Below are 13647 nucleotides of genomic sequence, written 5' to 3'. Positions count from 1 at the left end.
TCCTCCCTGCCGTCACAAGCCACGCCCCCGACGGCCGCAGCTGCAGGGCGGGATTTAACGAGACCCCGCCCCGTCAAGGGATTGGCCCGGGCCCCGACGGCAGTCTCAGGCAAGCGGGCTAGGGGGGAGTGGGTACGGCGGCGCGCGACGCTTCTTGCTCTGAGGGAAGGCGGGGGGCGCGGGCGGGGGCCGCGGAACCGGCCGTGGGTTCAGATACAGCCCATTCCCATGCCACAGTGGTTCCGCGCAGGGCGCTGCAGCGTGGCCGCTCCGGGGCCGGGGAGAAGGGCGGACGCTTAGCCGCCCGTCCAGTTCTCTCAGCGCCCGCGGCTCCCGGCCGTTGCCCCCGGCTCAGCCAGCGGGAGAGGACGGAGCGCTGGGGCTGCGGGTGTAGGCAAAGAGGAGAAATTCAGTGCTGACAAATAGCAGGGCCTGTAACCAGGGAGAACAAAGAAATCGCGTACTTGCAACACCCATTGCGCTAACGCGAGTTTAATCTTGTCTCACGAGTACCGTTGCAAAATTCCTTTTGTGTGGAGCCCGGGCAGCTCCTGTCGTTGCTTCAGGGAAGGTGTGGAATTGGGAGTCGGAAAGTGGGTCTCCAGGAAGATGGTTTTCTGAAGTGGTTGAAACTAGAAGAAAAACATTTTGAAAATCACTGCGCTGTTCGTTTTTATAACGCTCTCAGCGCTAAGGGTTATCTCCCCCGATCCTTCAATTTCGATCTTACACAAGTAACACGTCATTCAAGGATGGTCACTTTAGGCATCTTCCTTTCCCAGTTGACTGTCCGTCCCATAACTATTAGCAGCAATCATAATATGAGGGAAATTAAAAGACAAGTTTACTCTTATTTCCAGTATTAAAGTATAGGCTAAGTATGAATAAGAAGAATAGGGGTAGTAAAACAGGAGTGGAATTAAATACACATCTCACTGAATTAAAATCTTTTATATACAACAAACACATTTTTTAAGATTTTAAAACAGACTATACAAGTCCTTTGTACCAAGAAATCCAGAACAAGAAAACTCTGGGGGTGAGAAGTGAATTTTTATTTTGCTCTATTCTGTTTTACTTTGATGTTTCTTTCTTTATTTTTGGGTGCCTAGTGCTTCAGCCTGGGTTATGCACACATTATACACTTGCAAATTCAAAATCGTTTCTTTTAATCCATTTCAGTCTTTTTTCTAAATATTGTGCCCGGTATCTGTAGCAAAAAATCAGTAAAATTGTCCGGTAGATTGTTTTTATATATTAGTATTTTTGAGGGGGAAAGTATAGAGAATAAGTGTTTATACCATAATATAAATTTATTGCTGACCAAATTTCTTTTTGAATAAGCTTTCTAAAACAATTTGAGAACATAATTTAAATGTTTTTTTCACATTTGAAAACTAGGTCAAGAAATAGCTCTTAGTCTGAAACTGTTGAATTGTAAAGGGCATTTTTCCCCCTAAAAAAAGTGTTTATAGATGAGCTCAATCTCTGGAGAGAAAAAAGAGGGTGATAGTGACAGTGCTGACAACCTTAACCATAGCCTTGGATGACTTTTCTATATATTGTAAAGGGTGTAATGAGGAAAGAGGAGGGAAAGTCTCCATGGAAAATTCACGTTGAACATTATTGTTTAAGTTCTACTGAAGTAGAACTGCCGAGCTGTACTGGGACTGCAATGCTTCCACATGGGTGGCAATCCATGTATTGTAAGGCTGGCTCTGCACACAATGCAACACAGGAAATTTGGAGTTACATCTCTATTTTGGACTTTAATTCACTTTGCGTTGTCTAGATATTGAAGAAAATCTTAGGATAAAGGTGCTCTTACTAAGAATCTTATCTGTGTTTTCCTTCAGGCAGAGAAACATAGGGACACACTGGAGGATACATTTTTAAAAGCTGATCTTTTTTTGTTATTGCTAGTTTATTCCTCAGTTAAAGTAATACATTGATAAGATGGCTTGATGCAGTCATTTAGTTCCTGGTGGAAAGGAATCAATACAGGGAGTGAGGTATTTAATTATTTACCAGGACAGTGCAGCTTGTTTTTTCCACTGGTCAGATTAAAAAGACACTGTTCTTTCTTCAGACCAATCCAAACAGAAAAGGATTAGAGCTTCTGTTAACTCCTCATAGGATAGATCTTCCTACAGTTCACAGGCCTACCATCCTATCTCCTTGCTGCCATTTATGCACAGACTAGTGCAGGGAGTCAGGTGCCTGGTGCAGTTAAGCTAGTACACCATCCTATAAGGCTCCCTGTTGATTCACTAAACCTAATTGTTGAATTGCTGGCAACGGTTTCAGAGTTTCTTTCTTGGGGGAACGGGAGTAGGAAGAAAAAACAAAGAAACACCTACCCTGGACTGTTAACCACAACTTCCAGACAAAAAAGAACCAACCGTAATGGTCTTCTGCTGGAAGCTCATAGATCCAGTCAAGTTCTAAAAAACCCTTTGTAGGTACTTCCATCTGCTTTCTATCTTCCTTTGCCCATGTTGTCTTTTTGGAAAGCAGATGGGCATTGCGCAGGCCAGGCGCAATGCTAAAATGGAGAGAGCAGGTATAACGGAGGGCAGGTATTCTGCTGAAGAGAGCTGTGTTCTGAGCTCAAAACTGTGAGTCTCCTGAGTTCTGATCCCAGCAATGACACTTATGCCCTTTGTGGCCTTGGGCAAGTTACTGAAAACTCCCTGCCTCAGTTTACCTATCTGTAATGGTGATGATACTCAGAGTGTTGTGAATATTAATGAATTAATGTTTATAAGGCATTTTAAATGTGAAAAGAGTTAAGAATTATTCTAATAAAAAGGGAAGGATAACCCTTGTAGGTGGAGGCAGGGAAACTAATTAAAATTGGAACATATACTCTCAAGTAATTAAAAGAACATACATACTGTAGGTCAGCAACATATTCTTTATTGTGCATTTCTGCTAAGTGCAGACTTAAAATGGCTGTGCTTACTTTTTAAGGCAGACTGTGAAAATTTACTATATGTCCTATGAAGAGCTACGCTGAATACAAGACGTATAATACTCACTCTCATAAGCAGTTTACTACTGGGTGACCTTCTCCTGTTTATTCTAAGGGAGTCCACATACTGACTAGTTAGTACAAAGAAGATATAAAATGAAATGCAAACTATGGCTCAGGAAATAGATGGCTATCCCCACCCTTAGCAGTTATTTGAAACACAGGCCCAGATAGTCTCCTCCTGTAACAAAGTCCACAGGAGGATTTTGGAAAATATCTGCGGGGACCCCCTTGGGGAGATTCTCTCTCCTCCCACTCACACATATACTGTTGGGGGAAGAAATTGCCCGCCCTTGGGGAGGGAAAGCTGCTGTCCTGCCCCCAAACACAGTGGGTCCATGTCCACTTTTGACCCAGCATGCCAGTCCCTGCTTCTTGAATGCATGACTCCAGTGGAGCCACACTGCCAGAGACTGAGCACAAATGTCCTGCCTGAGGGCTCTTAAAAAAAGATAATATAGCCCCCGGGTGGCCATATGGGACTGGAAATGGGGGATGACTTCTATGACTGGACTTGTTACTAGCCTGCCCAGCACCTCACCTCATCCCACCCCACCCCACCCCTTCGCTCTCCAGCCCTTCCCTCAATACAGTCCCGAAATCATGGAGAGCCTTTTATATTATCTAGAGAAGAGGGGCACATGGTGCCATGGAGGCAATTGAACCCCTCTCCCACACAGGGGAAGGGAGAGAGTTCCATACAGCCGGTAATTTCTTTTTATGTATCTTCAGTGTTTACAAGGGATCTATCATAATCTGCAAGCAGTCTACAATAATGAAGTCAATGTCAAACTGAATATGTGAGTGGTATGATAAGTGACATAATACTGACAAACTGATGAATCTATTCATATTTTGTAAGATGTATGGTATAAGGTAAAATAACATAAGAACATTATAAAACCCTAAATGTTAACGTACCCAGGACCGGAATTGACTGATCTCTAGGATTAAAACACAGATTAGGGTGTGCCATAGCTATTCTAGGTCATAGTGAAGTTTTGAATCTACATTTAAAAACAGAATAGACAAAGTTTTTATGCTGATGCTGAAAATCTAGGTGATAAGCTCTTACATTATACCCAAAATACCCAGTTCAGATCCAGACAGGTTGTCAGGTCAATTGAAATCTCCGCATTGTTGCTGTCATTCCTTTAGGGATTAGTAACACTAATTTCACGGCCCACTTTGTCCATGGTTGCTGGTGTTAACAGAGACCCCTATCAGAGGTTTTCTATTCTTTCCTATTGCTTCTAGTTTTACTCAGTCTTTCCTCCTCATTCACTACCCATTTCTTATCCTTGCCTGTTAGTTGTTTTGGAGAGATGCCATGGCTTCTCCACCTCTTCCCTTTCTCGCATTGCTGAATAAATTTACCTATCCATATTAACTATCAAGTCATGGTTTTGATTATTCCCAGGTTTCAGGTCTATTAGATCATACTCTTCCATGTTTGCTAACATCTGTCTGCTGTGCTTCATGTCCTGATATAAAGTTACTGAATTGCCTACCCATTCCTTGTTATTCCCTTCCTTGAGAGTACACTGAAGCACAGATTTTCAAAGGTATTTAGGCAGCTAGAAGTTAGGTGCCTAAATGTCTTTGAGGATCTGGGTCCAGGTCTCTGAGATTGACTGTTCTCACAATGCATTCAGATTCAGCCTGTAGCACGTTATTACTAGCGTAGGCCTTTCTCCATACCTGCATAAAAGGAAAAGCATGTTTATCTTTGCTATAAACTGGGATTGTAACCAAAGGCACAAATCCATGCTATGCAGACAAGAAATTTCAGAGTTTTGTTTCTGAATCAAGATTAGGTTCAATGAGCCAGGAGTCTTATGCTGCTTCTGTTACAAGAGAGATGATTATTTATTTCTTTATTTACATGAATAGAGAATACATAGCGGAAACTGTTTTGTCACACAAGATTTCAGAGTCTTTAACAAAAACAGTAGTGTCCTGCTTTGCATGAAACATTATCTACTGGAGAATGAAAGTAATACATAAATCAATATAAATCTATTGAAATATCATTTATATCAAAACAAAGCATTAATGAATGATATACAGGATGCTGATAACGTTCAGTTTACAGTTCAAAAATATCAATTCAACTATACTGTTACAAATGAAACAAAAAAACGGTTCCCTTACTCCATGTAAAGCTGCTGGTATTCATTCTTTAGGCAATTAATTATTCATTACTGAGACCTTCTGAATAATGCATGTGGTTTTCAAATGCTTTCATTACTTTCTGGCTTTCTTCCCTTTTTATGATTGTGTTCCTTAATATATTCAACTGTTTCACATTCAAATGGAGTTACATTTGTTTAATACATGGTCTCGTAGATTCTGTCTACGGAGAAAACAAATCTAAGCTCTGAAAGTCAAATACTAGCACCATTTCAGACAGCAGCCCTGGGCCCAGTCCAGCATCCAGAAAGACACTAAGCGTAACTGAACCCTTTGGCTTCAACAGGAATTAATGGTACTCAGCATATCAGTGGAAATGCTGAGCACCTTGATGAACTGAGACCCATATGAAATGTGCCTCACAAGAACTTGAAATAGCAAGCAAAAAAGTGATGACACTATTTCCATCTCATTTTAGATCTCGTATGAAAAGTCTTTTCTTGTCCTTGTCTGTTCTTCTTTGTGTCTCTCTTTTATTATGTCATGTAATCTGAACACTGAAGTGTTTTGGGATTTAGAGTTTTTCCTTCCTTTGATTTATTGGAATGCTTTTATATAGAAATTTACGAAAAGAAGCCTCTGTTACACTACAGAATCTCCAAGTGTAAAAGTACTAAGAACAACACAAATCTAATAATTATAATATTAAATTATCTAATCTACAGATTAGTAAAAAGAACCACTGTATAAGTTTAAATAAAAAATGCCTCTTTTCCCTTCCCATCCCACCTCAGCTTCATCCCTCCAGATGAAAGAATTATTTATTATGTGCAAGACACTCCAACTGGAAACTGGCAGTTTCTCCCTCTCTCTGTGTGTTATCCCTGCCTGAGGGGAAATGATGAAGGCCTTACATTTCTAGGGTAACTTTCATAAAATATATTTCAAAAATACTCTGAAACCTTTCATAAAATATGTATACAATAAGTTCAGTTTCACTTCCTCTCAGCAGCTTTAGTCAATCTAAAAGAATTCTGTTCTTTAATACTGGTTTTCTATAGTCCAGAGAGGGGCCTGTGGACCCATGGGATGAAAGAGTTTTAGGTCACATCTACACTACAAATTTTGGTCAACACGAGTTAGGTTGGTGTACAGCCGCTGAAGTATATATATCACTCAGCTGTGTGCATACTCAGCTGCTTGTGTTGACAGTGTGCACTAGGAGAGTTTGTTGATGGACATAGTGAAAAAAACCTCCAGGTTGCTGGTAGTATTCACAGAGCAGCTGCAGAAGGTGGAGCAGTGCTTCTGGGCCCAAGAATCAAGCACTGACTGGTGAGATCACATCATAATTCAAGTTTGGGATGAAGAGCAATGGCTGCAGAACTTTTGAATGAAAAGGTCACATGCATGGATCTGTGTGCTGAGTTTGCCCCAGCCCTCCCTCACAGCAACACCAGAATTCACAGAGGAGAAGCAAGTGGTGGTCATGCTCTATACGCTTCCAGTGCCAGATTGCTATCTGTCGGTGGGAAATTATTTTGGAGTTGGAAAATCCACAGTGGGGGCCTGTGATTGGGTGTCCATCCTACACAAGGCTTGCATAGGTAAAAGGAGCAAATAACCCTTTGACAGGCTGCACTGGGAGAAGAGTCAGGGCTGATAAGTTCTAATTGATGATGAACCCTAGCTGCACAGGGGCAAGCTGAGCTAGTATAAGACCAGGAATTAGAGGACAAGAACTCCGCAGTCATCCCTGAGAGAGGAGGAGGAGGAAGAAGTCTAGGGGGCAGGGGCATGGGCCCTACCAATAATTGGCAGGGGTACAGAGCTCCACCGGGGTTGGGGTGGGGAGAGCGAGTTCCTTCAGCCCTGGGACTGCAGTGAGGGTACAGAATGTGCCCCTCCAAAAGTGGTCACATTTTTATTCCTGCACAAACCCCTGCTAGGGGGAAAGTAAGCCCTGGGATCCTGTGTTGGACAGTTGGACTATACACTCTGGCAAGAGTCTGAGGCGCGTGAAACAGCCACAGGGAGCAAATATAGCTTTGATGGTAACCTAGAGGCGGACTGGAGCTAGCGAAGAAAGGGAGAAAGCAGCCCAGAGAAACAGCAACGGGGTCTGGGATTGCATAGACTGTGGCTGGTAGTCACAGCCTGTTCCCTAGGCTGGAACCTGGCATAGAGGGTGGTCCAGGATTCCCTTACCAAGCCACTGGAGAAGAGGAATAGTCTGGGCAGTGGAACGGAAGACAGCCTGAGACAGATCATCCAGTGGGACTTTGATACCCTGGAAGGGGAAGTCTACCAGAGGGCCAAGCCACAAAGAGAGAGCAATTGAATTCAGAGAGAGACAGGGTGAGCAACCAAAGGAGGAGGCATAGACTGGTCTAGAGCTAATCCCCAGATGTGGCCACAGAGAGGTGCCACAGTGGTGAGTAGTAAACCCTTTGACAGAGCCCTCCCTTGTCGTGAAAATGTGTAAGGCTATTAATGGTCTCCTGCTAAGCAAGACTGAGTTTCAGTAGTGTGCAAGAAATACCAGTGGATTTGCACCAATGGGGTTCCCAAGTTGTGATGGGGCAATAAACAAAACACATATCCCTATTTTGGCACCAGCCCAAATTGCTACATCAACAAAAAAGATACTTTTCCATGGTTATGCATGTGCTAGTGGATCACTGGGGTTGCTTCAAAAGGTGCATGATGCTTGCACCTTTAAGAACAGAGGGGCTGTTCAGAAAGCTGTATGCAGGGACATTAATTCCCAAACAGTAGATTACCAATAACGATGCAGAAATGCCAAATAGTGATTCACAGCCTACCTCTTGCTCCCCTAGGTCATGAAGCCATAGATTGGCTATCTGGACAGTGCCAAGGAACAATTCAACTTCCAGCTCAGTAGGTGCAGAATGACTGTGGAATGTGCTTCTGGTCGACTGAAGGGACACTGGTGGTATTTACTCACTAGCTTAGATCTCAGTGAGAAAAACATCCCAATGGTTATAGCTGGATGTTGTGTACTGCGTAATATATGTGAGGTAAAGAGCAAAAAGCTGCTGTTGGGGTGGAGGTACAAGGTGAAGTGGCTGTCCGCTAAATATGAGCAGTCAGACACCTGGGCTAGTAGAAGAACCCAACATAGAGCTATGTGTTTGAAGCAGGCTTTAAAGGTTCATTTGCATTGTCTGCCACAGTAGCATTCTCTCTTGCTGGCTTGAGATAGTCTGTCTTGGATAATTTAAATAATGTATTTTGGGGGGGTTTTGCCTGCTGGTGTCTGTTGTGTTGTGCCTTCTGCAAATGATAAATACTGCTGGACCTGGGGCTTTGCTTGCTGCTATGAATTGTGTGGACCTTGCTGTAAGTTTATAAATATGGCTGGGTGTTTTCCTGACACTGAATACTGTGGTGCATGGTGTGTGTTTATAGATACCGGGGTGATGGGGCGGGGGATTGTTTTATGACTACTGCTGTGCATTCTGTAATATCTGTTGTGACCTAATAAAGATACTTTGATTTTTCCAAAAATACCGCTTTGAGGGCAAAAATTTGGTATAAAAAATCAAAGTGCAAACACATACAATGTTATACAAACTTCTAACATAACAGGATGAAACTTTTGAAATCCCTATTGAAAAAAGAAGTAAACATTTATGTCCATTTGTGTTAACAAAAAGGTGATTTAGTATAGTCCATTGTGGCTACACATACACCAATCTGGTTTTCACAGGTCAGCTAATGTGACACTTTGGTTTTCCTTGTCCACTGGCATGGAGTGGTAGGGTAAAGATTCATTCCATAATACCACGTGGTATGGCAAGGGCTGTAGGGAGCAGCGACCATGGAGTTCTCCAAGTAGTGCAAAGGACAAGCTTTGGACATGTTTTGGACAAAAGTTTTAAGATTCTACTGTATGACATTGCTGAGACATGCTCCAAGTTTAGAAAAGCAAGCACAGACCAGTTCCTCAGAGATAAAAGGCAAACTGACATGTCAGCCAGGTGTCAACAAAGTCAAATGGATTATCACCTCGTTAACCAGCTATTCTTTGGCAGGAAGAAAGGTGTGAGTAAGAAATGTACATCTTGTCAGACAGATTTGCTGTCACCTGAACCCCAGCTGGAGATGATTCTCAACAAGGAGGAAAAGATATAAAAATGAAGAACAGAGACCCTAAATTTCCTCTCTTCCCTCATTTCTACTCACAGCATCAACAACGTTTGAAAGACTAAAGAAGGCTCATTGAACTGGGGTATTGGTCCTGGCTGAAAGAATCTAGCCAGACTGCTGTAAGCATATGGTGAGAGAAACCTTTTGCTTTAAATTCACTTAGCTTGTTAAGCGAGATATTAGTTTGTGTTTTACCTTTTCTTTCTTTGTAACCAATTCTGACATTTATGCCTCATTACTTCTAATCTCTTATAATCTATCTTTCCATAAAATACCAGGTTTACAATGGTGCCAGTGACACCATGGCACCTGGCCCGCTCCACTTGAGGCCCCAGGCCCCACCAGTTTTTCTCTTCCCCAGTCCCTGCCCCCTGCCCACTGGCTGCCCCTATTGGCTCACTGGCTGGCTGAGGGCTCCTTTCCACCCCCTGGCTGGATCCCAGTGCAGCTCCAGCTCCTGGCGGTTTCCGCTACCTGCCACTTGGGGGGGAGGGGGGCCACCTGCCTCTGACCTCAGAGCCAGGCTGCCTGGGACCAGTGGAGAAGCTGGGCCAGTCTCAGCCAGTGCTAGGGGTGGGGGGGCTTGGCTTGGCCCCTCCAGGTAGGGTAGAGTGACCATACTTCCTTACGGGATGGCCAGGGGCTCACCTGAGCCCCCCTTACCCTCCCGCCCACAGGGCTCGCCGGAGCCACTGCACCTAGGGCTGACTCCCTGCAGCTCCATGCCCTGTGATGCCTGCAGCTGGGGCTGAGAGTCGGAACTCCGAGCCAGGCACTGGGGCTGACCCGTCCTGCTCCCAAGCTCTGCGAACTGCTGTCCGGACTGGAGGTGACCCCTCCTCCCCAAGCTCTGTGTGCTGCAGCCAGGGGCTGTGGCTGACACTACCCCTCCCCAGCCGAGTTCTGTGTGCTGCAGCCAGGGGCTGACTCCCCCAGCTCCGTGCTGCCCATAGCAAGAAAACTGCAAGAAAACCAAATTCTCTCTCTTACCACTATCGTGAGGACATGGAATATGGGAATTAATGTAGAACTGCCCTTTGCTAAACACCACTTGCTCCCCTATGTGCTCTACCATGGAAACTTGTGTTCATATGATTTGCACAGAGTACACAGATTGCTGGTTGGTCATGACAGTTGATCACATATTGACCAGTTTGCAAAAAGCAACCACCATTGACATCTATACATCATGAGCTTGTAATGAATGTATGCCATGGGTAGTTTGGTTCTGTACGACAAAAGTTTTGTATGGAGGACCAGCAACATAAGGATATTTTGCCGTCCTGTAGGGGATCACAAAACATTTTACAAATATTCATTAACTGAACATCACAAAAATCTTTGTTGGGGAGATGACGGTTATCCTCACCTTACAGGTGCATACACTGAGTTTGAGTGACTTGCCCAAGATCGCAAAGCAAGTCAGTGTTTACTTTTGGGGTGAAAACCTGACTCAACTAATGTCAATGGAGTTTTGTCATTAACATCAACAAGGCCAGGATTTCAACCCAGGACTCCAACTCCACCATATTGTCTGATAGGCACCCCTAGTTCCCCTCAGATAAAATATTTATATTTAAAAGTACATTAAGAGGGATGTACTATAGGTAGATGAAGGTATATTTATAATTATGATTATAAAACCAGCACTTATTTACCTATACTATTAAAAAAATTACACCTAAAAGAAATTTAAGATCTTTTCATAATTCCTTCTATTTTTTTATCGTTTACTTTTTGTATTTTTCAGCTTGGAGAATAAAATGAAGCGATTCATTTTCATGTCATGTGCATTTAATTACAAGTCATTTGCACTTTCATGTTAACAAGTCCTATTCCAATGCTATAGTGCATGTGTTACAAACACAGAGGATTGTATTTATTCTTAAAAACATCTACTGGAATTTTAAACAATTGAAACATTTCTATTTGTTTGATAAAAGCTTATTTTAAATCACTTATTATTGTGCAACAAATTTGACCTTAAGTGTCCCTCTAATTCAATTTGAAACCTTTTATTTTAGAATTTTATATTGATCCAGCAATAAACTATTAATACTTTGATCTATTTCATTAGTAGTCAAAAGCAGGCTTCAATAAATGTTCATTTTTGGATATGTTAGTGAGGTATTGCTTTAAAGGAATGTTGTCAAAGTCAACAGGCCCCAAATGTGATCTCTCCCCTTTCAAACGATAAAAAAGTAGCATTACCATAGTCTTAAAATCCATTTTCCACTATGGAAGAGGTCATCAGCCTGTACAAGACAGGCTACAAATATCTTAAACCATGAATGTTTGTTTGAACTGCAACCAAACAAATCCTGAATTCCTAACACATGGTGCTCCCCAGTGTCTCTTGTTGTTGATTTTGGTTTTTCTGGGGGGAAGGGAGAACTGTGTTGTTAACCCTAACAGCATAGAAAGTGTAGTATACAACAACAAACAGATTACAACATAGTTACAAAAGAACATAGCTAAAGAAGGTTGCGGGAGGGAGTTTATTGTAGGGACCTAATAAGCATCTCAAGGAAGAGAGTAAAAATACCAGGAGAGTCTTTGCAGCACATAAAGAAGGAACCCAAAAGAAATTTAGAGCTTACAACATTATACTGCACAGAACAGAAGACTAAATAGCCTGGTGATGTGGTCAAAGAGAGAATGAACCAACAAGGATCTCTATCCTATGGGACAGGGAGAGCAAGTGCAGCTAAAACAGAAAACCTCCTGTCTTCCCCAACAGCTTTCCTTCTATGCATCAGCTTGGAAAGAAGAACACAATCCCTACCTCCGAGCCAGGACAAATGAGAAAGGGCCTCCTCCCACATAATAGCCTGGAGAGGAACCATAGAGACCACATGCACCTGTCCACCTCCCCCTAGAAACCTCTCTTTCCTGCTCTTGCTCCCGGTCCCCCTGAAGTAAGTGGCCAAACTCCAGCTGATTTTAATGAAAATACGAATGAACCACCAAGAGAAGAAAAGAGCCTTGCCCTTCCCATCAGCTAGTAAGAATAAGCAGAAAGAGAGGAAAACCTTTCATTTTCTGAAGGGGGAGCTAGTCTAGGAGAACATGCTGGAATGGGAAAATGAGTGCCAGAAATTGCTACTGTTTCCTTGAGCACTTATTGTAATTTAACGTCCGTCCAACCTATGAGCTGGCTAATCATCATCAGCACGCGACAGATGCGGTGATATATAGATGAAACAAGAAATAAACTAGAAAGTCAAGTTAAAATTTAAACTCCAAGGAGATAGGAAGCAAGGGCTGGAGAGAGGGGATCGGTTTTTGCCAAATGGACAGGGACAAACATCAGCAGAGAAAAGAGATTATAATGTTTCTAATACGTTAAAACAACAGCATACAAAAAAATGAAATTGAAACAAAAGGAGTATGATCTAATACTTTAAGTGGGGTTTTGGAAGCCAGACTTGCTTTGTAATCCTAGGGAAAGCATTTTAACCTCTCTATATCTCAGTTTTCATATCCATGAACTGGGAATAACACTATTACTTACCCCAAATGTCTGTGTAGTTTAACGAACATCTGTAAGGGGCTTTGAGACTTTCAGATGACAAATGCAAAGTAATCGTGTTTCTAAAATGTAAGTGTCCTTTTAAAGTACTGCCTTACTCGGTCCTAGCTCCAAGATGATGCAGCAAAGGCTCGTACCAGTCTCCAAACCTGCTGCTAGCTCTCATGGAGGATACCGGATATCTCTGCTGTTTTTTTCTCTAAAGAGGGGTGGTAGCAGGGAAATAGCTACATTATTTATTCGGCAGTCGCCACCTTTATTTAATACCATACGGCATCTTTAACGTGCATCGGCTCCCTCCACCCCACGATTCCTTTTCAGCCTACAGCCGACACAAGGAAGATACATGACGTACGCAGCCCTGCTTTGAAGAGAGTCTGGATAGGGTAGTTTGTTGCCTCATCACCTGATGCTGTGGGCAGGCGCTGTGGAGAGTTTGTAAGAACTACAAACCCCACCAAGCAGTGCGACGGGTAGTCAGGCTGGTGCAAGCTCTGTTACTTTTTGCATGCTTGGGAAGCAGGCTACTAGTAGCAGAGGGTTTGGGCGTGTGGTGGTTTGCAGTTGTGAGCTAAATGGCTTTCCCCGGGACAATGTATTAATGCAGAGATCTTTTTTGCTTTTATTTTAATTTTTTCTCCAACGCTAAACTATTGCAATGGTGGGATTTATTGATAATCTGGTGGCACTGCAAGATCAATTGTGCCTTGCAATTAAGTTCCAAGAATCTGGATGTGGGGGAGACTGCAGAGAACTGAGCATGCACTTGTAACTG

At 42.9% G+C, this 13647-nt stretch overlaps 1 protein-coding gene across 2 annotated transcripts in view; it reads left to right on the top strand.

Annotated features, from left to right (window-relative positions):
* The first annotated feature begins 57 nt into the window (after positions 1-57).
* The window catches only part of GPT2 (glutamic--pyruvic transaminase 2), a 60785-nt gene continuing 47195 nt past the window's right edge, over positions 58-13647 (top strand). The window contains exons 1-2 of one of the 2 annotated variants that reach the window (XM_084644298.1): positions 58-109; positions 9379-9470. In XM_084644298.1, coding sequence (XP_084500424.1) covers positions 9468-9470 — 3 coding nt within the window. In that variant the 5' untranslated portion in view covers positions 58-109; positions 9379-9467. Of the gene's footprint in view, positions 110-8995; positions 9471-13647 lie in introns of those variants that run through there. The other variant, XM_084644299.1, reaches the window with a different exon arrangement.

This window comes from Lepidochelys olivacea (assembly GCF_965140295.1).
Source record: "Lepidochelys olivacea isolate rLepOli2 genome assembly, chromosome: 12".
Taxonomy (NCBI): domain Eukaryota; kingdom Metazoa; phylum Chordata; order Testudines; family Cheloniidae; genus Lepidochelys; species Lepidochelys olivacea.
The sequence above is the reverse complement of the archived record's forward strand: the minus strand, read 5'-3'. Positions and strand labels throughout refer to the sequence as shown.